The sequence below is a fragment of the Oryzias latipes genome, chromosome 9 (genome assembly GCF_053564925.1).
Source record: "Oryzias latipes strain Hd-rR chromosome 9, Olatipes_Hd-rR_3.1".
Taxonomy (NCBI): Eukaryota; Metazoa; Chordata; class Actinopteri; order Beloniformes; family Adrianichthyidae; genus Oryzias; species Oryzias latipes.
The window spans coordinates 26,438,159-26,461,537 of record NC_136245.1 but is presented as its reverse complement, the minus strand read 5'-3'; the positions used below and the strand labels follow the sequence as shown (position 1 = coordinate 26,461,537).

Sequence of the window (23,379 nt, the reverse complement as noted above, 5' to 3'; positions counted from 1 at the left end):
AAATAAATCAGCCATTGTGAAAAACAGCAACATGAAATAAAAACAAAGCTACTTTGGAAAATATTGATTTTGAAATCCGAGGTTCTGAAAAAAGACGTAAAATTATAATATATTCCACATGATTAAAATGAATATATTTAAAATGCTGTTTAAAAATAATGAACATGTTTTTAAAGCAAAATGAAATATATTGAATAATACAATGGCTAATTTAAAATCAGTGTGCAGGTTTTTCACAATTTCATGATCTTTTTATATATTTATGAGAGATTTATTGGTTGATTGTGTATTTGCATGACGTCATATTTATTTATTGAATTAAATATTTATTTATTTACCGGGAGCCAGTTTAGCTCGTGCTGGTTTGCGGCGCCTTCCGTCCGTGAAACCCGGGTTCGACTCCAGGCTGCTCCCTGTTCCCTTCTCTACCTCTGCCGGTTCCAAGCCCGGTTTGAGAAGGTTGCGTCAGGAAGGGCATCCGGCGTAAAACATTGCCAAATTTACCATGCGACTCGTTCGCTGTGGCGACCCCTGATGGGAGAAGCCAAAAGTGGAAGAAATATTTATTTATTTAATTATGAACAGTATAGGACTCCATATCTTTCACGTCTAGTCTGTACCATTATGGAGGTTGCGCATCAAGTTACAGTGGTTCAAGAGGAGGTTCTATAGCATTCTGTGGTGTTTTTAACAGTATGAGAACATTAAGGCTGAAGGACAAACTTTTAAACAGTTTCCACATAAATGAGTGGGTAAAAGTATGGAAAGCAAAAGTGGCACAAAATGCTAAATGTGATGTTTTGATCATTTTCAGCGTAGTAAGGCTGAAGAACACACTTTCAATGAGTGTACATCTTATTGGACAAGTATGGAAAGTCAATATGGAGTTGTGCCACTTTTGTGCCACTTTTGCTTTCCATACTTTTACCCACTCATTTATGTGGAAACTGTTTAAAAGTTTGTCCTTCAGCCTTAATGTTCTCATACTGTTAAAAACACCACAGAATGCTATAGAACCTCCTCTTGAACCACTGTAACTTGATGCGCAACCTCCATAATGGTACAGACTAGACGTGAAAGAAGGGGGGGAAAAAGGTTTAAAACTTCACTTCAGACATTCTTCGGGCGTCGACGACGAACAGACCCAAACTTTCGCCTCAGACCCGGGGTCCTCTTTGAGAAATGCCTTGTTTTATGGACCCGAACGTACCGAGTGGTTCGGCTCCGGTCGAGCCTTCCCTGAAGTCGGAGATGCACACACATGAGGTCCGCCCGCCTGGGTGGTCTCTCTACTTTAGTGAGCTGTTGCTAAGCAGCTAATAATAGTCGTGTTTGCTGAGTAATTTTTGCCCTTCTGGAACCAATCAGATCCAAGAAAGTCCTGCAATCTGACAGCCCCAGAGGCGGGATCTGGAGTATTTTTCCCCGACTCCCCTCCTCCTTCTCTGCCTCCAAATGGAGAGAGGTCTCTTTCTCCCCTTCTATTGAATCTCAGAGTTGGCCGTGACGCGCGGCCCAGGGGAAGACTGCAGAGATCTCATCAGAATGCTGCGACCATCGAGCCCTCCAAGCCGAAGACTCGTGTATGGGAATCCCGTTTCTGCACGCCGCGCTTTCTGAAAGAAACCTTCAACTTTTCCCTGAGGATCGGTGAATGCGGTGAGCGCGCTGGAGACCTCCGGATCACGCAATGTTGGGATGGAAGGCGCAGACTTTGACTCGCCGTCTCCAACTGGAGTATGAAGTCCTTCTTCACGGGTGTGAGAGTGAATCTCCGTTGCCTTGGGAAATCGCTACACGCTTTCGGGGATATACTATAAAGTGGGAAACGGTAACCACCGCGCAGTCCCCGCAACATGGCCTCGGCTGCTAATGCACCCTCCGAACAGGAAAACAGAGACCCTGATCGGCCGAGGATAACGCGGAGGAACAGGGGGGACTATACCCGCAACACACCGCTGGATTTGGAGTATTTACAGCGACCGAGTTACTGCGATGCGGGCTTTGCGTTGGAGCAGATCTCAGAGGTGCTCTTTTCTCCTCTTTCCCTCACCAAAATGAGAGCTTCTTATTGTGCCGGTTTCTTTTTGCGTTTCACCAACAGACAGAGGGGTCAGTCTGTGCGTCCCGTCTGTGGAAGGTAACGGGACGGGCTGGGCAGGGAGGGGTGGTGCTGGTTCAAATTTTAGCCAATTTCCTGCCTGGTGTTGGTGCACCGTGGCTTCTGCGTTAACCTGCGGGACTCTGCCCCCCCACCACCACCACCAAGCCTGTGCGCTTCAACACGCAGCTCCCGCCCGCCCGCAGCTCACCACATCCCCGCGCTGTTTCGTAACAAAGCCCCCCCACACACGTGAGGGTGTTTGACAGTCGGGAGATGGGCAGAGGCGGGGGATAGAAACCCATGTGGCTGCCCTCTTCCGTTCACAAATATCGTGGATACCCCCCACCCCCCTGTGACGGCTCCTCCGCTCCCCACGTTGGCCGGAACACGCGAGCAGCTGGACGCGCTCAGGCGCGTGTGCGTGCATGTGTGCGCGCGCGTGTGTGGCATTTGTGGGTTTGACCACATTCAAGATACTTGATATCTGTAGTTGATGAGCTGAGTAAGAGCCACCTCAGGGGTCGAATAGTCTTTTACTCCAAAACACAGACGGAGATGTGTGCGCATTTACGCATGCTGGTTAGTTTGACCAGCCATCTTCATGACACTCCAAATAGAAGCACAACTGACAGATTCATCTTTTTTATTATTATTATTATTATTATTATTTAATCTCCTTTCATCCATATTTGAGGTGCAGACGGAAACCAATGTTGGTTAGTCCCTTTTTCTTGAAGGGTGTCCAGGCTGTGTGTGGGCGATCTGAAGAGGATGATGTTACTATTAGTCCTAAAGTATAAAGTTGTGGTTTATATGTTACTGATCTGCAGTGCTCACTCCAGGGAGCCCTCAGTGGTTTCCACCACAGCAGATCTTCAGGTTAGCACAGTATGTCTGTGTTCCAACAAGATCTCCTTGTCTTGTTTTGCCTGGATTGAAGTTAACTTCACAGATGTGCTTGTTTTTGTTTCTGGGCCTCACCTGTTCAGGTAAGTGTGGTGTTTTTGGGGCTGTGATCGACAGTAACATCAGGATTCTTGTCTTACAGGGGAAGGCGACTGGGAGAAAGGCACCTCTGTGGCTCAGAGCGAAGTTCCAAAGACTTTTATTCAGGCTGGGCTGTTACATACAAAAGAACTGCGGAAAGTTTTTGGTTGTGGGGCTCATGATTTTTGGAGCCTTTGCTGTGGGCTTAAAAGCAGCAAATTTGGAAACAGATGTGGAGAAACTCTGGGTGGAAGGTAAGATACTAAAGTGTTATCTTCATTATAAGTTTGCATGTAACCTGTTTAGTTCTTGCTTAAATGCTGAGATGGAAAAGTCTGTTAGAAGCTAGGAATAAATAAAGAGGGTTATTTGTTGTCAGATCCCACAAGGAGACTTTGAAAATCATTTTTTAGCTTTTCAAACTGTGCAAGAAGCAGCAGTAACAGCCTTCTGGAGAAGGTTGTAATTAAGCCCATAAGCATCCTTTGGTTACAAAAAAAAAGTTTGGTCAAAGCCGCCATTTTGTAAGAGTGTGTGTGTCGGCCCCCAGCAGTTCAAGGCTCAGAGGCTGTGTGTGGTCCTGTTTTGGACAGCTCTCAACTTTCCAGAAAGATGTGTCTCCGGTTGCAGAGAAAAAAGCAGAATCTGGACAGAAGCTGCTGTTTTTAGGCTGGATCTCCCACTTATTATTTATTCCCCTTTTTTTGCTTTTAATGACAAAAAACAAACAAAACAAAAACAATTAAACTTTAGAAAAAAGCTGTGTGCATGGGTTGTGCTTTGATGGAAAGGGGTTGAGGGCTAGGGGGCTGTGCTTTTCTCCTTTCCTTTGATCTGCATTCCTCTGCTTATGGCTGAAGTCAGCAATAGGAGTCATGAATGGAGGAGCAGATTTTGAGAAATTAAACAGAAAAAAGGGGAAGCAAATCAAAAGATTTGTTTTCTGAATGCGACTTTTGCTTACATAACTTTTTTTTAAAAAGTAGCTGCAGAAGTAAAGCAGGGTTACTCCTACAATGTTTCTAGCAGCCCATCTCCTCCCCAGGTTAGCTGTTCTCTCCATCCTGCAAGTGTGTGATAGACAGCTTCCTCTTCTAATCTTTTTGCACCCTTTTAGTCAGTTTGGCAAAAGGGATTCCTTCAAGAGAAACTTTTTAGATTAAACACACTGGATTCCCCTTTTTCCACTGTGTTCATATCAAAAACCAAGATGAATTTAAACTAAAACCTACCTAAACATTAACAGTGCAAACTAGAGCTGTACATTAGAAGAAAACTTGCGATGTGCAATATTAGTGATCGGTACTGGGATGACGATATGACTTCTGATACATAAGCAAATAGCAAATCAAAAAACTGCTAATACATGATTTCTATTTTGTTTATTTAAATAAAAGGCAAAATAACTTAAATTATACTCCAAATGACCCATGTCTACATAGAAGGTGGCCTTCTATCATAAATGGCTCCATTTGATTGGTCAAGGACATGAAGGGATCCATCCGATTGACTTCAAGCTGCCATAAAATTGCTTTAGCACGTGTACATTCACGTACATTCACTGTAACCATTTTTTGCACTTTGGGCCGTCTCGCACAGGCTGATATTGCAAAAACGCTTACATTTGCAATTTATTGTGGGGGCCTATAACAATCAACCGATGATACTGAAATAAAAAAGACTTACCAAATTAATAACTTTTTTGGCTTTCTGAACCAATGCAAAACAATTATATGAACTTGTAATGGGACAAACATAATAGTAACATTTCTAATTTAAGTTCTGCAAAACCTTTAATTTTTTTTCCTGTCTTAACTGTTTGTACGCATTTTAAAAATTTAACATCACATCATTGTCTGTGGATGATTTAATGTGGTTTAGGTCAGCTAAAATACACTCTGTAGGCACACCTCCATAAAGCAGGGTCGCTCTGAACCACGCCAAAGCTATTACTCTACCCTCCCAACTGTAGGTGGCAATGTGCAATATTTTGAATAGTTTTCCATCTGCTAACCAATGAAAAGAAGAAGAGTTGTTGCCATACTTGCCTAACCAGTGTGTGAACTAAAGTTAGTTATTAGTTAAATTTTTATGATTTGCATAGATTTTAATGCACCATGGTTCTTCTATGTAGTAGATAAGAATTCTAGTGAGCGCTTGTTTATATTTATCTAAAGTTTGTGCGTCTGTTTACACAAACCTTACACGAGTCATGTGTGTGTTTACGTTTTATTTTCTCAGATTCTTGTCATCTGATGAGCAGCTTTGCTCTAAAATTTTGTGGGGTTTTGTTTTTGTCTGCTTTATTTTGGGATTGTTCTTACACTGTTGTGTTGCATTGACTGAAAGCTGACAGACACTTGTTGTGTAGTGACCTATGGGAGACATCTGCAAAATGATTTTATTCTGGCCTAAAGTGATAGACACAAAGCCGCTCACACACTCACAGACGCTGTTAAGGAGGCCGTGCTGTGATGGTTTCTCAGGTCCCGGTTCGTGAGGGGTTCCAGATGCTGGCAGGGAGTGATCTGTTTGTTTAGATTAGACTGCACAGCTGAGGGATAGATTAGTTCTGCCTGGGCCATGGAACAGTGCGCCGGGCTGTGCCGGCTCTCTGGCCCACCGTCCTAGAAGAGAAAGAGGAGCGAAAGTGGAGAGGACAGAACAGCTGTGTATGTTTCATGTGGATGGGCGCTCTGCAGCGACCTGCGTGCGACCCCGCCTGGAAGCTGTGTGGCCTATTGGACTCGCCTACCCTTGGCGCTGCATCTGTCAGTCCCTTTGACCGGACCTTCTACTGTGAACTCGTCGCCTGCTCTCTGGTTGGGCCACAGTGATTGAGGCTTACAGCAGAGCGCCATTAGCTGCATACTCGAGTCACCTAATGTGTATATTTGACATGCCGTTCTGTGCTACAGCTTTGGCAGGAATTGTCTCACCTCACTTGCTTAGCACTGTTTATAGATACTCAGACACAGGAAGTTCTGTTTATAAGACGAAGTGACAGAGACCAATTGGAAGTGAGACCTTGTAACCCCAAGGCATGGTGGGAAGTATATGACTTTCTCAGCTGGAAATGTGCGTATGGCATGTTCACTCTGCAGAAATACCCTTGTGTTTATATCTACTTGATGTCCACAGGAAATGATTAGCTCAACCAGGAAGACGTAGTAGTGCTTGTGGTCGATCTTGATCTCACCACACAAAAACACTGCTTTGGGTCTTTTTGCGCATTTCGCTCAAACATCCTCAGCTTGGAAATACCGACATATTCAAGGAGCCAGAGTAGAGTTTGGGAGATATGAGAGGGCTGCACAGTCCCTCCTGGCTTCGAATCATAAATGGAGCCATCCTCTGGCATCCTGGGTTAAGGCAAATACGGGCCAAATTGTAAAGAAAATAAGAGCACAGGCTACATCTAATTAAAACAGTATCACATAAACACTGGCCTTCCTGTAGGACAGCCCCTTGCTCATTTGCTAAAGATTGTATGTCTGAACCCCTGGGAAGAGAGAGTACTGGGAGGACGAATTTGAAATCTTTAGGCAAGATTTTAAACTTACTTTAGCAGATGAGCCTGGATGAATCAGGGCTGAGTTGTGGTTTGGTAGCAAAGGATAGAGGATAAAAGATTTTATGGTACACCGTCTTTAACATCTAGTCTAAAGAGTTATTTATGAACGGATCAACCTCAAATGAGCTCATGGTCTCCAGATTTGTGATGGGTTGTATCTGGACCAAAGCCATGGGATATAAGGCCATGGGTCCTGTAGCTTTTTCTTGGGGTGCAGAGGTCCAAGGGCCACAGGCGGGGACCCCTGGGACCCTGAGGTCATCCTACAGAGGCCCCACTATTTAAAACCTCACCTGATACTCACCCTGTGGCCTGGGTGTAGAGTGAAGACTTGCAGCAGAGGGGAGGGGTATTTGCGTGTGAGTGTGTGCGCGTAAATGGAAGAAATGCAGCAGAAGGCGCAGCTGTCACCAGTCGCCGTTTGTGTCCTGTGTACGTTTGTGTCCTGTGTACGTTTGTAAATGTGCATTTGTATTCCCACTGTGAGTCCATCTAGGGATCCAGATGCTGAAAGAAGGGAGCATTTTATCTTTGGACTGTATTTTCACATTTGTCTGAAACCTTTTAAAAATATTTCTCCAGTAGAGGGCAGTAAATCTGATTTCTTTTAAATTAATTTTTATTTTATTTCTAACTAAATTTTACATGGTTCCTGCCAGTTTTCTGTCAAATCTCTAATAGAGGTTAAAAATGTTTATATCTTAGAACACAAAAATGTATTTCTCCAGTAGAAGGTGGTAAATCCGATTTTTTTTAAATGAATTTTTATTTTATTTCTAACAAAATTTTACATGGTTCCTGCTAGTTTTCTGTCAAATCTCTAATAAAGGTTAAAACTGTTTATATCTTAAAACACTTAAAAAAAAATCTCCATTAGAGGGCGGTAAATCTGATTTTTTTTAAATTAATTTTTATTTTATTTTCTAAACAAATGTTATAAAGTTCCGGCCAGTTTTCTGTCAAATCTCTGATAAATGTTAAAGAATTGTATATCTTAAAACACCTTTATTCTACCAAAAAAGAAACAACTCTGATATTTGGTATGTGATATTTTTATCTAACGTGCTTGAATCTCTCCTGCAACACTTCAGATAGTAACAGCTGATGTTTTTGTGCACACAGGACATTATAAAATAGTTTAGTTTTTTTTTTTCCACAGTAACTTCTTCACTTTCTTGTCTGTTTACTTTCTCTTACCTCTTGGGATTTAGAACAGGGTCGAGAAAGCTGGTGTTTTTCTGCCTCAAGAAAGCAGAAAAGTGTTTGTGGAAGGTGGTCAAAGATGATTTAAAAAATGAAGCTTTAATTCTTTTTGTGTGTTTGTTGTTTTTAATATAATCTTTTAAATTTACTGAAGCTGAAACTTAAACGGACATAGTTTGGATCCACTTAAAGATCAACACCAGTGAAAATCATGTTTTTTGGTGTTTTTAACACGTTCTTGTAGCATTTTTCTCTTAATGGAGTACATATATGAAGGAAATTAGGCATATAATTAGCATTTCTGAGTATTTCTTTATTCAAATCTGTGTGAATCTGAGGCCGGTTTAACAAATGCTGTTTAAAAAAGCTTCTAGCATTGATGTAGGTGCTAGAGTTGGTGGGCTGCAAGCTCCCTGTTTCTCTCTATTCTGATGCATCCACTTGTAGAGGACTAGATCCAGGCACGTCTTTGTTTTTCTTGTCTGTCTGGATAGCTCCAAAATTGTTCTCCATTTTTGTTGCAACACTAATGTTGGGTTGGGGTTGTAAGCTAGCGGGAGAGACTGTAAAAAAAAAACGATGATGGGAAAGGAGGGAACGCTTAAGTTGCGCCAACAGTTCAGAGGTGAATTTTTGAAGAACTGCTGCCCTGCAGAAACGATGTCCTAGAAAATGACATTATTTTGTCTAGAAATATCATAATAATAACTAAAAGACCATTGAGAATGCATTTAAAATAGATCAAAAGATGATTGGAGCAGGACTTTATGTGTGTGTATGTGTGTGATTCAGTTTGCTGCAAATAAGATTACATTTCTTAAAAATATTAAAAGTTTCAGTTCATTTTTTAAAACTTTAAAATTGACTAACCTACAAACAACGAAAGTCTGTTCCATGGTCCCAACTGTAGCCCTGTTAGATTTATCCTGAAAAAACTATGAGTCATTTTAAAGTTTTTAGGCTACCTGTGTTGTGTGTCAGTGTGTTCGTGTGTGTATGTGTGTGTGCTGAGTGCACTCCCATTCAAAAACAACTTCCTGAGATGCCTCCGAGGTCTCTGTTTACATTTTGCATTCTTTCGGGCGCTCTTATTCAAAAACCAGAGCCCTCCGAATGACCGACCACAGGAGACTGTGGAGAGGTTTATCCTTCCCCCTCTACCTCCCTCTTCCTTTCTTCTATCCCTCTTTTTTCCCCTTTTTTAAAAGGTTTCTCTCCCTCTCTTTTTAACTGAGCACCCCCTCTCCCTGAGCCTCCTCCCGCCTCCTCACCACCTCTTTTCCCCCGCCCCTCGCTGGAGAGAGTTGCCTCAGAATGCCAGATGTATTACAGAGCGAGCCACGGCAATGTAAACACTCAGCCCTGCCATGAGAGCAGGGTGGTCTGGCCTCCCTCCTTCCCTGCCCTCCCTCCCCTCCTTCCCCTTTCCTCTCCCCCCTCCTTCACCACACTGGCTGCCAGAAGGGTGGAGAAAGCACAAAACAGCAAAGGGAGACTGTGTGTGTGTTGGAGTGGAGACAGAGGCAGTGAAGAAGCCGGAGTATAGTAGCGATAGTGTGCTTGTGTTTTGGCTGCTGTACCTACCGTACACTAGTAGAAATTGGCATGTGGATTGATGCTTCTCAGGCTGCAGTTCAGAGAACCTTTATGGCAAACAATCTTTTATTCTACTACACACACACATATATATATATATATATATATATATATATATATATATATATATATATATATATATATATATATATATATATATATATATATATATATATATATATATATATATATATATATATATATATATATATATATATATATATATAAATACACACACATCCCCTCAGGTTTACTGCTCACATATGTAGCTATATAGTTCATTGCAATTCCTGCAGCGCATCGTCATAGAATCTGGCAGTAACAGCAAGTACCACATGTACATACACAAGGCATAAAAAGCAGGAAGATAACTGTCTGTATCGCACATGATTGAAAGTTTGAAGCTTTAGCTTGGAGCATTAGGGGATATTGTCACTAATTTGTGGGAGTTAATAGAATGTAGAATGCAGTGGAGAAAGTTTATCAGACATTGTTTAAATTTTTCTTTTGTCAAATTACCTTGGGTGCCTAAAAATTGGTCATTTGATGGGTTTACTTTGTTTTTATGAAGAAAAGTGTGAAGAATTTCACACTTTTGTGTGATATGTGCAGGGATAGCATCCAGGGATTGCATCCTGTCTACAACAGGTGTACCCAGTAAGTTTGGAGATGATGCCTTAATGACCATTGACCAGAAAAAAATAAAGGATAAGGAAAAAGGAACTATCTGCACTAGTCCAAAGATCTTTTTGTTTTTAGCATAAAGCATTCACACTTGACTGTCACTCCCCCATACCAACGCATGGAGTCACTATTGGAAGAGGCTTGGTGAAAACGGTTGAAGCGGTGCAAACCTTGTGAATCTTGCTCAAGGCTTTTTTTCACAGATCTAATTGATAGATGAAAGACTTGGTGTTATATAATTCTTACCTAGCACAATTCCAAATATTAATTTCTCCATGATTGATTTCCAACTGCTTGGCACTTCCGTCAAATCTGAGTCCCTGGTCGGTCAAAGTTCAACTTGTGGTTTAACTTTTGATGCGCGCTCAGCTGCTGCATGTTTTGCGCGCAAAGCCCAAAAGTTGACCTAAAAACCTGCAAAGTTACGTGTGAATGGAGCATGCATTTCTAGATCTGGTGTGAACAGAGCATTAGTGTCTGCACCTTTTTACTGCTCTATGTTGACCCAATGGTGTAGACATTGCATTTTACTCTTTTTGGTTCACCTTTAATCTTGAAATCACTTAATAGTCCATCTGCATTTAGACTGTAGGCAAAACGTATAAGAGTTCACTTTTAAGGGAACAGGAATACTTATTCTTAAACAAACCAGAGTTTAGTTATTTTGTTGGAATGAGGATTTGGAGAATCTATAACAGCAACTGTGTTGAGAAAGTAGACTGTTATAGGAAACAGGGTTAAAGTGGATAAAGTCAAACAATCAAGACGAAAAATAAAATGATCTGCATTGTGCAATTGCTTTTTTTGTGCTCTTTCTGTCCCTGTATATGCCATATTTTTCAGACTAATAACTATAGCATTAAAACATTCTAGCATATGAACTAAAGTCTTATATTGCTTCAAATCTGTATTCATCATCATCTGTTTTGCTTTGGAACGACTCCACAGAAGCACTGCTTCTTCTTCTGTGTTGCTATCAGTAGCAAATACTTATAAACACCTAAAGTGCCCTCTAGAGGCTATGAGTGGTAAAATAACAAACACATTAGCCTATATGTTGTTGTTTTTTAAATCACATATAAGTAGCACCTGAGTGTAAGTTGCACCTTGAACCAAACAATTAAAAAAAGAACATGACTTTTACTCATTGTTTTGTTTTGTTCAGCAAGTTGCATCCAGTCCAGAAGCTCCTGACTTTTGGAAACTCTCTCTCTCACCAGTCACTTTCTAAGTTTTCTCTAAAAAACATTAAAATAAAGAAAAGTTTGCGCTTTTTTTGAAATGGACAATTTACACACCAAAAGTGATTAACCCAACCACTAACTTTGCCATGTGTTATGTGTGGTATTTAAAATTTGTGCCTTTTATTTTGGTAAAATCATATACAAACAGTTGTCCTTTATGCAAGGGACTTTGTAGGTGGTGTTGTAGGTGAGGCTTGTTGCAGTTACGCTGCTCCGAGCAGTAAAACACACCTTTTTCTTTTTTTTTACATGCACTGCTTTGCCGCATTTCTAGGTAACAGCAAAGAATTTCTCTGCTTGTATGCTCTTTGACTTTGTGTTTTCTGATTCACACGCAGGATTGTGTGATTTTGGGATACCTAGAATCACCGGCCATTTTTACAGGAAATGACAGGAAGATGGCTGGCTCAGATTGGCTGCTCAGGCTTATGTCACGGTCTGTTATGACTGGGCACTGGGCCAATAAGAAGGCTGTAAATCTAGTAACATGGGGTAGACCTCACCTAGAAAAATGTAGGTTCTTAGTGACATGTTTTTTTCCCCTTTTGGGATTCTATTTCATATGAAATATATTGACAGAAGTAACTTTTTCTCAGTGTTGTCTAAGCTGCAAAAACATATCAGCACCTGCATGATCATGCTACAAACAAACTTTTTCTGTCTTCAACTACTCTTTCCTCTGTTCTGTGAATCCATTGCCACTGAATAGGATTTTTTTTTTTCATAATAGAGGTGGGAGAATGGTGGGGTGGGGTGGTGGGGAGAGAGGAATCTGAATGAAGGCAGCAACGTGGAAGAATCTGCCCATTGATTCCTGTGTGAATGTACACCTCGGGCTCTAAGGAAGCTGCATTGGGAGCCAGCCGACTGCTAAATACACCCATTTTAGGGGCTGCAGGGGCAGGACAGGTGATTAGCATAATCAGGGGCGAGGGGAGCCATACATATGTTAATGGTGAGGTTGTGAAGGGTAGTGAAGGTTGGCGGTATGGGTAGGGATTCAGGGGAGCAGTGGTGGGCAGCTGGGGAGGAAACACAGCGCTCCAGTTGTGCCGTGTGGTGCCAACAGCGCCGGATAGGGTTGATTCCTCACCATCCCTGACTCCACTTATAAACTCTTTTTACCGCCATTGCCCAAACCCTACTAATGCTTCCTCCGGTACAACAGGGGGCGATGTTTAGTCCTCCGGTTTAACTCAATATCTGTCAACAAACCTCAATCCTCTGCACTTCTAAAAGGGTGGTGGGTTCCCTGTCACCAGAGGAATCCCAAAAATAAAAAGAGCTGTACTTTGGGGCCAAATGGACTCTACTGTTGTACTGCGAGTATGCTCCTAGCCACTAATGTGTGTCCAAACACTTAAGACTCCCTTTTTTCATATTTGTGCCTTACTTTCCTGTCATCTTTTATAATTTTTACTCTACTGTTTAAAGTCTATTCCCTCCCTCTGTGTGGCAGCCCCCCTAGGAAAGCTGTCAAGAAAGAAAAAGGGAGACCATGTGGGGGAGAGAGCCTGATAGGGTCTCGGCTCTCAGTAAGGCCTTTCATCACATATTTGTGGCTGTGTGCACACCTGCACTGCCGAGTCCACATTACCAAAACCTGTGCATGCTGCTGCAACGGTGCTACCGCAGCAATTTCTACTCACACTGCTTTCACTTCTGCAAAAATAGATGGAAAAAGATCGCAAATTGCAGTAGAAGTAATCAGTGGCTCGGTAAATTTTTTAGTGGGACAGCACTAGTGTGCACGTTTACATTGAAAGTTCTTAGCTTATTCAGTTTGTGTCTTTTCAAAAGAAAACTATATATATTTAGGTTGGCTTCACTACTCACTGCTTAGTGCACTATATAGTGCATTTGCCATAGAGCTGTCCAAACTTACAACTCCAAAATCTAGTGCCATAGAAATTTCCAGAAGCTCCGGTGAAAAACTAGTGTCCTTAAAGCATTTTGGGATTTTTTTATGTTAAAAAAAAAAATCAATTTTTTTTTAAAAATGTAATTGAATTATTTTAAATCATTCAGGTTTTTATTATCAAAACACTGTGAATTCATGATTAGTCTTTCTAAAAATTTGATACTAATTAGGTTTTTACTTTGGGGAAATTTGTGACACCATTTTTAACATTTAAAAGAAAGTAGTGACGGTGTCCAAATTGCTTTTAAAATCCAGAACGCTGAGTTTTCCCGCAACATATAGTTTGTTAGTAGTTAAGAAGTAGTGAGGTCATTCAGTTTTTATTTCTGTATAGGAGTGGTGCACTTAGCACAGATTGCATCAATTTCTGACACCATTTGTAACAGAGTGGCACAAAGCAGCTAAGCTAAAGTTACTAGTCTGAGTCTTTGTGGAGTAGAAAAGCTTTTATGTTCACCAGCTACCACGCTCTCAATAATAAACTCCATTCATTTCATCCCTTTTTTTGGCCCAGTGTACAAAAACCTCTGCCTTTATAGCCTTACCTCAATTGGTAAAAACCACCACAAAGGGGCTGTTGGGATGGTTTTTTTTTATTTTCTACATTAACCAAACAACCAGATAGAGAAAAACAAAAATGGTTCCATCTGATTATTCAAAATGGCTGCCAAACAGGTTAACAAGTATTTGTCAGATCATGACCTGAACAGGAAGTAGGTAAGCAGAACAGAAATAATTTGCCAAACAACAGGTAAACTTAAAAGGACACGAAAGAAGCAATGCCTCTTTGTGACAATATCATACTCTAGGATGCGTCAATATAAATGCACACCATTTTTTTCTTTGATATGCAAAGGCCATTTTGATCTAATAAGATCTGAGTTCCCACTTATACACATATGTGCAGATTTTTTGTCCAGTGAGGTCATATTATCATTTTACTCCAGCGAAACTCATTTCTGATTCACATTAGCCTCATTGTTTTGTAGAAAACTTTTCTAAAGATATTTTCTACAAAAAAAAACATGTATTGACAGCAGGTGGTACAAGGGAGACAGCAATGATGGTCGAAGGCAACAGGTGGGATTTTATTCTTGCTGATCAAAGTTCCGGCAGGTGATTGATAGCGGCAGCTGAGGAAGACACAGCAGGGCATTTTTGGGACTTTTGGAGCCGACGTAAGGTCGTGTGGACATTATCTGAGGAAGTTGTCTTAACGATCATCCCAACAAATAAAATAGCAAAAAGCATACTTGTTAATGGGATTTACCAATATTTTAGGTGTGATGTTTTGGTGTGTGAGTATTAGTGTCATCCATACCTTGATGGTCAGCCTCACCTTCACCACAGCTTCATGTGTGATAAACTTCCTCCCATAAAGAAAACTTTCTATCTCAATCATTCTTTCTACTTTTCTACCTTTTTTTGTTTTTACTCTGTAGACACATATCACCACAGTCTGATAGAACATGCGCCGGCACTTAAGGGACCTCAGTTAGGGACCGCAAACCACACATTTCTAAGGTCCAGAGATAAATTCCGGACACAGAAATACACAAAATTGCCCAATAGACCTAAAATTATGCAACTTATTAATATTTTACATCTTGCTGATCGCCTTCTTTTTGCGGCTAGAAAACAATGGGAAAACTTGGTAATCACAGGTAGATACATCAAGGATTTTTGGTCTTTTCCAGTACCACGTCTTCCCTATCTGTGCTCTAAACGCCATCAATTTGAAGATTTTTGAAGATTTAGCCTTTGTGGTGCCTACCTCAGTTGCCTGAACAGACTTCTCTGCCTGTTTTTGAAAAGCATCTGTGGTAAAGAGACCATTCTAGCTTCTTACCCAGGATAGCTTTACGACGCTATTAGGAGTGGCAATTTTTGCAGCTTCATTGACAAAGCCTGGATCAGTGGTATTTTTGACTTCCACCCATATTGTTTTAGTCTTAGGCATTGTCTGAATTCCCTCCCTATTCTCTATCAACTAAACAATATTATAATAGAATATTTATGAACATTTTATTAAGACTAGTTATGAATCCACTGTGTTCAGATGAGGAAAACTTAGATGGTACCGGTAGTTGTTTGTTTTACAAATTAATTAAACGCAACGCATTGTGCTCTTTGTTTGCCAATCTCGTGGACATTGATGCACATTGGTTTTTCGCACAGACTTGAAATTGTAACTTTGGGATTATAGATTCGGACAGCTTTACAAAATGGCAAAAACCTTTTATAGTACACTAGTAGGGAAGGAATTCAGACACAATCTTGGTGACGTTCAGAAGGTGGCGGTTCCCCTTCATAACTGTCCCTGTAGGGCTCCACAAATACACTTCCTCTTGAGCGGCACCACACACATGCCACCACAGCCGTTTTATCTGTAAACCTTTGAATTTGACAGGCCTTGGAGTTGTATTTAAAATCTTTTGTATACGCCATGAGCAAGAAGGGCTTTAGAACAGTCTCCTGTGGAGCTCCCATGCAGCACTACAGCTTCCATGAGGCACAAGACTTCAGGCTTACATGGGGCAGTCTGGATGTTAAATAGTCAGCAATCCCAGACGTTAAAAAGGGTGTTAACATTGCAATTGTAACGAATTGTTAGAAAAATACAAACTTAGCTCATATAAATGATACCCATATAAATTGAAGTGAAACCTTATCCCAAAAAAGGAAAAATCCACAGTAGAATGTTTGTTTTTGACTTGCCTTTCTTCGTTTGGTGTTATCTACTGATACTCTGAAGTAGTAGGAGGTGTTTATTTTTCTCCTGATATACTTGTATCAGGTGTGCTCTGTCAATGGGAAGCATCAAGGGCAGGATAGATTTAAAAGTAGCAGGACACTGTCCCTCTAAGACGAGCATCTGTCTAAAAAGAAATTGATAATGTTGTGTTGTTTCTTAACAAACACGTACAATTTGCTAGTGAATCCAACCACTTGCAATGTAAGTAAATTAAGATTATAGTGCAAAAACTATCCACTTGACTACCCACGGTACATGTAAAGTTTTCATTTCGCTTTCGGGGGTCGACTATTTTTGCGTTGCTCCGGTGATGCTGGGGTTCAGTATATTGGCGGCTGCATTTGTGGCAGAGAGGTGGTATTTAGTGGGGGCTTCCTCCTCACAGTGGGGGTTCCTTTCTTAAATGGAGCCTAATCCAGCTAATCCATTCTGTGAACACCTTGGCACACACAAAGCTATTTTTACACAGCTATTAGTCCATAGAGTACAGTTATGCACATACAAATCAGGGTTCTAAGATGATGGAGAAAGTCGAAACAACATCAGATCAGTTATTAATCAGAGGGATCACTTTGTGCACAACATGAAGTGCCGTCATATTTTTTGTGAATGCTGAATGGTTCCACAAGTGTGTCATGCCCAGGAGGAGGAACGATTGCTTCCCGCCGGCGGTGCATTTTTTTTCCTTGAAAGTGTGAGTTGTTTCCATTTTCAAACACAACAGATGTGCCTTGGGGTGGGGCTTCGGTTTGTGTGCGCTGCAAGACCAAGAGAAAGGGAGCTGGGCTGGCTTTGCCAGAGGGGGCCGGGCTGATTGCCATCATGATCTGGCCAATCGCAGCGTAGAGCTGAATAGGTCAAAGAAAGAGAAACGAGAGAATGAAAAGAAGGGGAGTTTGAAGCTGAAAGGAGGACAGGGCTGATGTCAGTTCCTTTCTCTCCCTTCTTGCCCACCACCTCCACCCACCTCTCCATTCCCTCACTTTGAGAAAAGGGAGGATCAGGGGTTAATGTTATGCAACATGCTGAATGCCCACACTGAGGGCTCTTCTACATTGACACAAACAGGTCTTCACTTTTCTATCTTTTCTGTTTAGCAAAACAATATTTTTCAGAAAAATAATTTATTAATAATATATTAAGGTGATATTAGTTTAAACTTAAAATCCTTGTTCAAAGGTGAAGTTATACAATCCCTCTTTTTCTTGATTGCCATGTGGATGGGGTAGTGTAGGGGTCGCTCAGCAGGCATGCTGGTTATTCTCTTAACTTTAAGATTTTCAACCTCAGACTGTTGTTGGATTTAGAAGTTTCAAAATTATTTTCTTAGTTCCAGTTTATTCAGTTCAATGCCACCTTCTCTTTTGCAGTTTTATACGGATGCATTAAATATATTTCATCCTCTTAAAGGCTGTATTTTTTTTATTTTAGATAAAAATAATTACAATATGTGAAGTAACAAGGGATGCTGACCTCTGTCTGCTACATACATATGTACATATGTTTACACATGTTGCTGTGTGTGTCAGCAGTAATAAGTAGATCCTACTTCTATTTTGTCTCTTATTTTGTAGCACATTTCCATTTAAACTGTAACCAAGAAGTTGTAATTTTTACACCCTCTAGAGATTTCACACAAAGTATTGAGGTCCCTCACAACTGTACACATCTGTATTTGTTTAAACTGTCAGGAGGAATAATACTGTTAGTTTGTTTAAAAAAAGGACCAGCAATGTTTACAAAAAAAATGCTGCTGATTGACGTTTGTCAGGATCATTTTCAGAATTATCATTTTACATATACTTCCGGAAATGAATGGGGTTTGCGAGTTGTGGCTTCCTTTGGTAACAAGCATGGTACTTCAACAAGGATTGGACAAGCTACACTAATTGTTGATCTGCCTCTTTGCATGAGTGCATGAGGTTTAAAAACATGTGTGTTTTGAGCTTTAAGCTACACTTTGAGCTCTGGAGACCATTGTGTTGACATGTCAGAAAAAGTGTAAATAGCTACCCCGTCCCACAAGAAATGCATACAAATATAATTGCTATAAATAAAGTTTAGCCTCAAATACAAAAGGGGTTTATACAAATATACACCTCATGTGTCCAAAAGATCCAAATTGTACCAATAATATCTTTCCAAAACAAGAGGCCTTCGTCTGTTTGCTCCACTGCTGGACTAGACAAGTAAAAATACAAAGTGTACCGGTAAATGTAATTCTCTATTGAAAGTTCTCAGCAGACAAGCAAGTTAAATAAAGACGTTTTGCATTCCCCTTGCCAGCAGAGGATGGGGATGCAAACAATGGGAAAAAAGTAGTGTGTTTTAAAAATGTGGTAAAGTGGAGTTGATATTCCCAAATTGGCGTTGGACAGTACTTTATGATGATGATGATGATGATGATGATGATGATGATGACTTTATTAATCCCACAATGGGGAAATTTCATAAATCTGTGGCAGCAAAAAATGACATTCAGAAATAATCTATATAACATCAAAAAAGGACATAAAAAATGACATTCATATTAAATTATTAAGAATATTAAATTATTAAAAATTATAATTACAATTATTATTGAAATTATTATCGAAAATGAGATTCATCATACATAAATAAATAAATAAATATTAAATACTACTACTAATAATAACTTAAGGTCACAACTAATAACTAACTAACTAGTTATAATTAACAACTTTAAGGTCTGTCTGTTTGTGACACTTTTTTTGGTCACAGCCGCTGCGCTTAAAACAACTTCAAGTTATCAACACATGCTGGGGTCAGCCAGTTTTCCTAGGAGGAATATATGTGTCACTGAGGAAACACAGCTGTGTGTACATACCTTCAAATGCACATGCTTGCACGTAAGCAGAAATGAGCGCACTCTTGCACATTTTCTTGGTCCAGCTGGGGTGTTAATTTCACCCCAAGGCTGTGTGAGTGTTGACCCCCAAACGTTGTAACCTCGTGAAGTGAGGAATTCTTTGCGCTCGAGGCTGTAATGTGCCGTTTCCTGCAGTGGGAGAGTGCATTCTTTCAACTTTCCTGTTCCCCGATGCAAACTCCACGTCTTTGGGTGGCAGCCCACAGCTCGGTGAGCTCTTCTGCAAGGATGATGCTCTCATCTTTTTTCAATCAGATCTCACTGTAGACAAAAAAGATGGAAGCGATTCTTTCTCTGTGCTCCTTCTCTTTCTCTTGGTGGCGTACTTAAGCCAAGTCGCAGGTTAGTTGGACCGGACAGGTCGACTTGTTAGTGCACTGTCAGTGCGCATCAGGTCTTAATCAATGACATGCATGCTCTTTTGACGGTACTGCTAGTGTAACATAGCCGTTTAGCTGGCCTAGCAATAGAAAGCATGTCGCTTGAATCTGCCAAATGCTGCTATTAATGATGAGTATTACAAACATGCCTTCAGCCAGGATCAGATGGAAATGCTGTTTGGGTCCAGAAAAAAAGAAATCAAGTGTTTTTTCCTAATGCCTCAAGACATGGCCCCCCTGCCTCCCTGTTCCATTGGTCTGGCTGGGTGGTCCGGCCTCGCAGAACAGCCATGCTTATGTTCAACTTTAATGCCATTACAATGGAGTAAAAACATTCCGTTTGTGCCCACAGTTGCAAGAATTGAGGCGAAATTGTTAAATTGGATTAAGGCATAATAAAATGTTACAGATTTTTCACACAGTCAGCTCTCTCACAGGTTATTTTTCATGTTTGGTTCGTGTGTGTATGTGAGAGACCAAGTGAAAGAAGATGACTATAAATTGCTTGAGCTTTCACTCAGCGCTTAGTCTCTGATGATGGAAAGGCTCAAATCCTCTGCTTGTAAATCAGACACACCCAACTGAAGGACGCACACACCCGGCTCCAAATATACCCCCAAAAAGAAGTTGAAATTTCAGAAAGCTTTACATTTTGGTTAGTTGTCATGACTGCATTTGCATGCATTTGTAGGTGCCAGACTAGCTGCAGTTGGGTGGAGCCTCGGCACATAAATGGCTTTGAAGGCAGTGCTCTCCAAGTTAGCTCCGTCTAATGCACAGGGGTTAAGATCAGAGCAGAGCCTACAGAGCCCCTCTATATCAAACATACACATGGGCTTAATTTCACATATGCAGACAGTGTGCCTTGGCTCTATTGTTGCAAATTTATGTGTAAACAGTAAGAGTGGTTATTAAGGATATATCATTATTTCCGTGAGAGAGGTTTTTATCTACTCACAACAGTGACAATGTGCTGGCATGGTGAAGGGATTTTGGGTTTCCTCTGCAGAAGGAATGGGGGTCAGATTTTGAGTAGTAATTGGAAAAATGTACCCTTGCCATCTTGGGACGACTTTTCCAGAAATGGACAAACATGCTGTCAACAAACTTGAAAGTTATTTGTACTTGCCTTTAAAGGGCGGAGTACAGCCAAGGATTTTCGGTCACTTGTAACAAAAAGACCATTGCCTGTTTGTATAAATGGTAACTGACATATACTTAAATAGCACTTTACAACCTTCCTAGAAAACCCAATGAGCTTTTAAATCACAGTCCCATTCACCCATGCACATAATCTGGACATTCACACACTGATGGCGGCTCCACTGCCGAATGCTGGCGCCAACCTGTAACCACCATGAGCAGTTTGGGGTTCAGTGACTTACCAAAGTAACTTCAACTCATAGGGCAATATTATGATCAAAGGTTGACCGCTCTACCACTGCACTACAGCTGCCCAACACAGTTTGAGGATAAGAACCATGTTCCCCAATAAAGTTAATATTTATTGTCAATTTAGCTGGAATCTAGGCTGTAAGTATGTTTAATTCATTGTAAAACAGATTGGAGGGAATATCGACAAACTAGCTTATGTATAAAGCCATCGAGTGGTTACTTAGAAAACTGCCTGGCACTTTTTTACTGTTCTTCCTTCGGGAAGTCAAATCATTAATGGGGGATGCCAGTCATTTTGAGAATGTGCTTTGCTGACAGACCTTTAGTATAAAATTTTAGGGGACGTTTAAACCTTTTTTGTTCCCAGTCTTAATGTTTTGTGGCATTTTCCTTGGTGGTCTGAATCTACAAATGAATATAACCATTTGTTTGCTCAAAAGGGTTACACTTTTCTTTTTTCTCTTGTTTTTTGTCCAGTTGGTGGGCGAGTAAACCAAGAACTGAATTACACACGGCAAAAGATGGGCGAGGAGGCCATGTTTAACCCCCAGCTGATGATCCAGACGCCACGCGAAGAGGGAGCCAACGTTCTGACCGTGGAGGCCCTACTGCAGCACCTGGAGTCAGCTATGCGAGCCAGTAGAGTTCATGTTTACCTTTATAACAGGTAAATCCCATTTTCATCTGCCCTATGTTGGTGTTTTAACATCAGGATTGGAATGTCAAATTGTATGCTTCTTTGGAGTAGAAAAACCTACTTTTGCTTAATTTAACTATGCTATACTTTTAGCATCCTATGATCAGTGTAGGCGATGATGTCGTAGAACAGCTTAAAACGTAGTTATGTTTATATTCTTTTCAGACAATGGAACTTGGAACATTTATGCTACAAATCAGGAGAATTAATCACAGAAGAGAGTATGATGGATCAGGTGAGAACTCCCAGTTTGTTGACTTCTTCCACCTGAATGATATGTAAAATCTATCAACGCAGTATTTGTCGTTAAACACTTTTTGTCCTCCTTTAATCAGATGATCGAAAAGCTTCATCCCTGCCTCATCATTACCCCTTTGGACTGTTTCTGGGAAGGAGCTAAGCTCCAGTCTGGAATGTTCTATCTCCCGTAAGTCAAAAGGACTCCCTCCTTATTGCACACTCTCAGTTTTTAAGATTCACTGTAATTCCATGTGAGAGCAGTAAGTTATTAGACCAATTTCTTTCAAGCACTCTGGTTGCTGATCAAATGCTTAAAAAATTCTAATTGGGCACACATAATGGTTGTTGTGTTTGCCAGGCCAGTTGAAAAACCGGTTCAAGTGATGCTTGTGGGCTGTGCTGAATGCTGAGATCAGCAGTACTGGCCATGGCCATTATGAATACCAATGTCCTAAGATTGTTTTGAAGAAGGAAACGAGAATCAGTCTATATGAGTCTACACTTTTTTTTAATTTATACCCATTTAACTCCATCACACTCAGTCTGCCCAAATGGAAACCGCATAGGAGCAAGTGGGTGTGATTGTGTGTCCTGAACTCGTCCCCTCTGAAGGCTCTATTGTAGTGGTTTTTGGCATGCGTATCACTGGCGATAGTTTCTCTCCAGCCCTGGGCCTCACACCATTGTCTGGCCGTTCTGCTGCTAATGGCCTGCTGCTACAGTAATACTCAGCAGACCTTCACCTCTGCACGGGTTTGTGCATGCGCATAAATGTGTGCCCTTGCCGGCGATGCTAGCATGTGTTCTGTGGATGTGTGAAAGCACGTGGGCTTCAGTTGCATTCACCATACCACCATGGACATGTGCATCTGTGTTTCGCCTGTTGGTTTAAGATGGCAAATAACAGATTTTACTATGTTCTGGTTGGGAGGTTAAGAATAATAACCCAAGCCTGGTTAAGCACATACAATGTGGTTGGAATGACACAGAGAAAGAAAGATTCAGAGAAAGAGAGACTGGAATGTGCGAGGAATAGACCGCATAGAGAGTTGCGGTCTGTGATAGAGCAGGAATTTGGCAATTGCATGATAGGTAACAGTAACCTAGCCTGCAGAGGTTAGTTCCTGCTCTGAGAGGTTCATCTGTGGAATGAAGACACTTAATATGTTGCATTACAATTTTTGTTGACAGTGAGAGGCTTGGACTGCTGAATAATATTTCAAAACACATCTTAATGAAGAACCTCAACTTCTTTAGCTGAAGAAACCCCAGATCATGATAGTATCCCCGCAGATCACTGTGGGCACTTGATGGATTCCTTCATTTGAACTGTTTTTTTAACTTTTATGTGAACTTGTCTCAGGAGCATAAATCAATTCAGTTGATAATCACTGCTTCAGGTTCACTCTTTGAAACTTTTATAAATAAAAGTATATTTTGATTGAAGATGTGCAAGTCAATTCTAAAACTTACAACCTCCTTCTATGTTATTATTATGTGTTTATTTGCTGTTTAAGAGTCTATTTCTATAATTCAGTTATTACTCAAAAGTGGTGCTTTTTCATTTTTTTCCTGCAAAAATACATACTATTCACCACATTACTTGTTGCTTAGTATAAAACAATTCATTTTCTTATGAGAAACTATCCGGTTTTTGGAAGGGGTTGTTTATATTGCTGGGTAGTCATTTGTGACTATATCGTCATAAC

The 23,379-nt window shown here is 40.7% G+C and overlaps 1 protein-coding gene across 3 annotated transcripts in view; it reads left to right on the top strand.

Annotated features, from left to right (window-relative positions):
- The first annotated feature begins 1,457 nt into the window (after positions 1 to 1,457).
- The window catches only part of ptch1 (patched 1), a 54,609-nt gene continuing 32,687 nt past the window's right edge, over positions 1,458 to 23,379 (top strand). For all 3 annotated transcript variants that reach the window (XR_013658174.1, XM_023958347.2, XM_023958346.2), the window contains exons 1-5: positions 1,458 to 2,027; positions 3,153 to 3,345; positions 21,211 to 21,400; positions 21,596 to 21,665; positions 21,766 to 21,857. Coding sequence is in view for 2 of the 3 variants with exons in the window: in XM_023958347.2 (XP_023814115.1) it covers positions 1,857 to 2,027; positions 3,153 to 3,345; positions 21,211 to 21,400; positions 21,596 to 21,665; positions 21,766 to 21,857 (716 nt within the window). In the remaining variant the exon portion in view is untranslated. The remainder of the gene's footprint in view (positions 2,028 to 3,152; positions 3,346 to 21,210; positions 21,401 to 21,595; positions 21,666 to 21,765; positions 21,858 to 23,379) is intronic.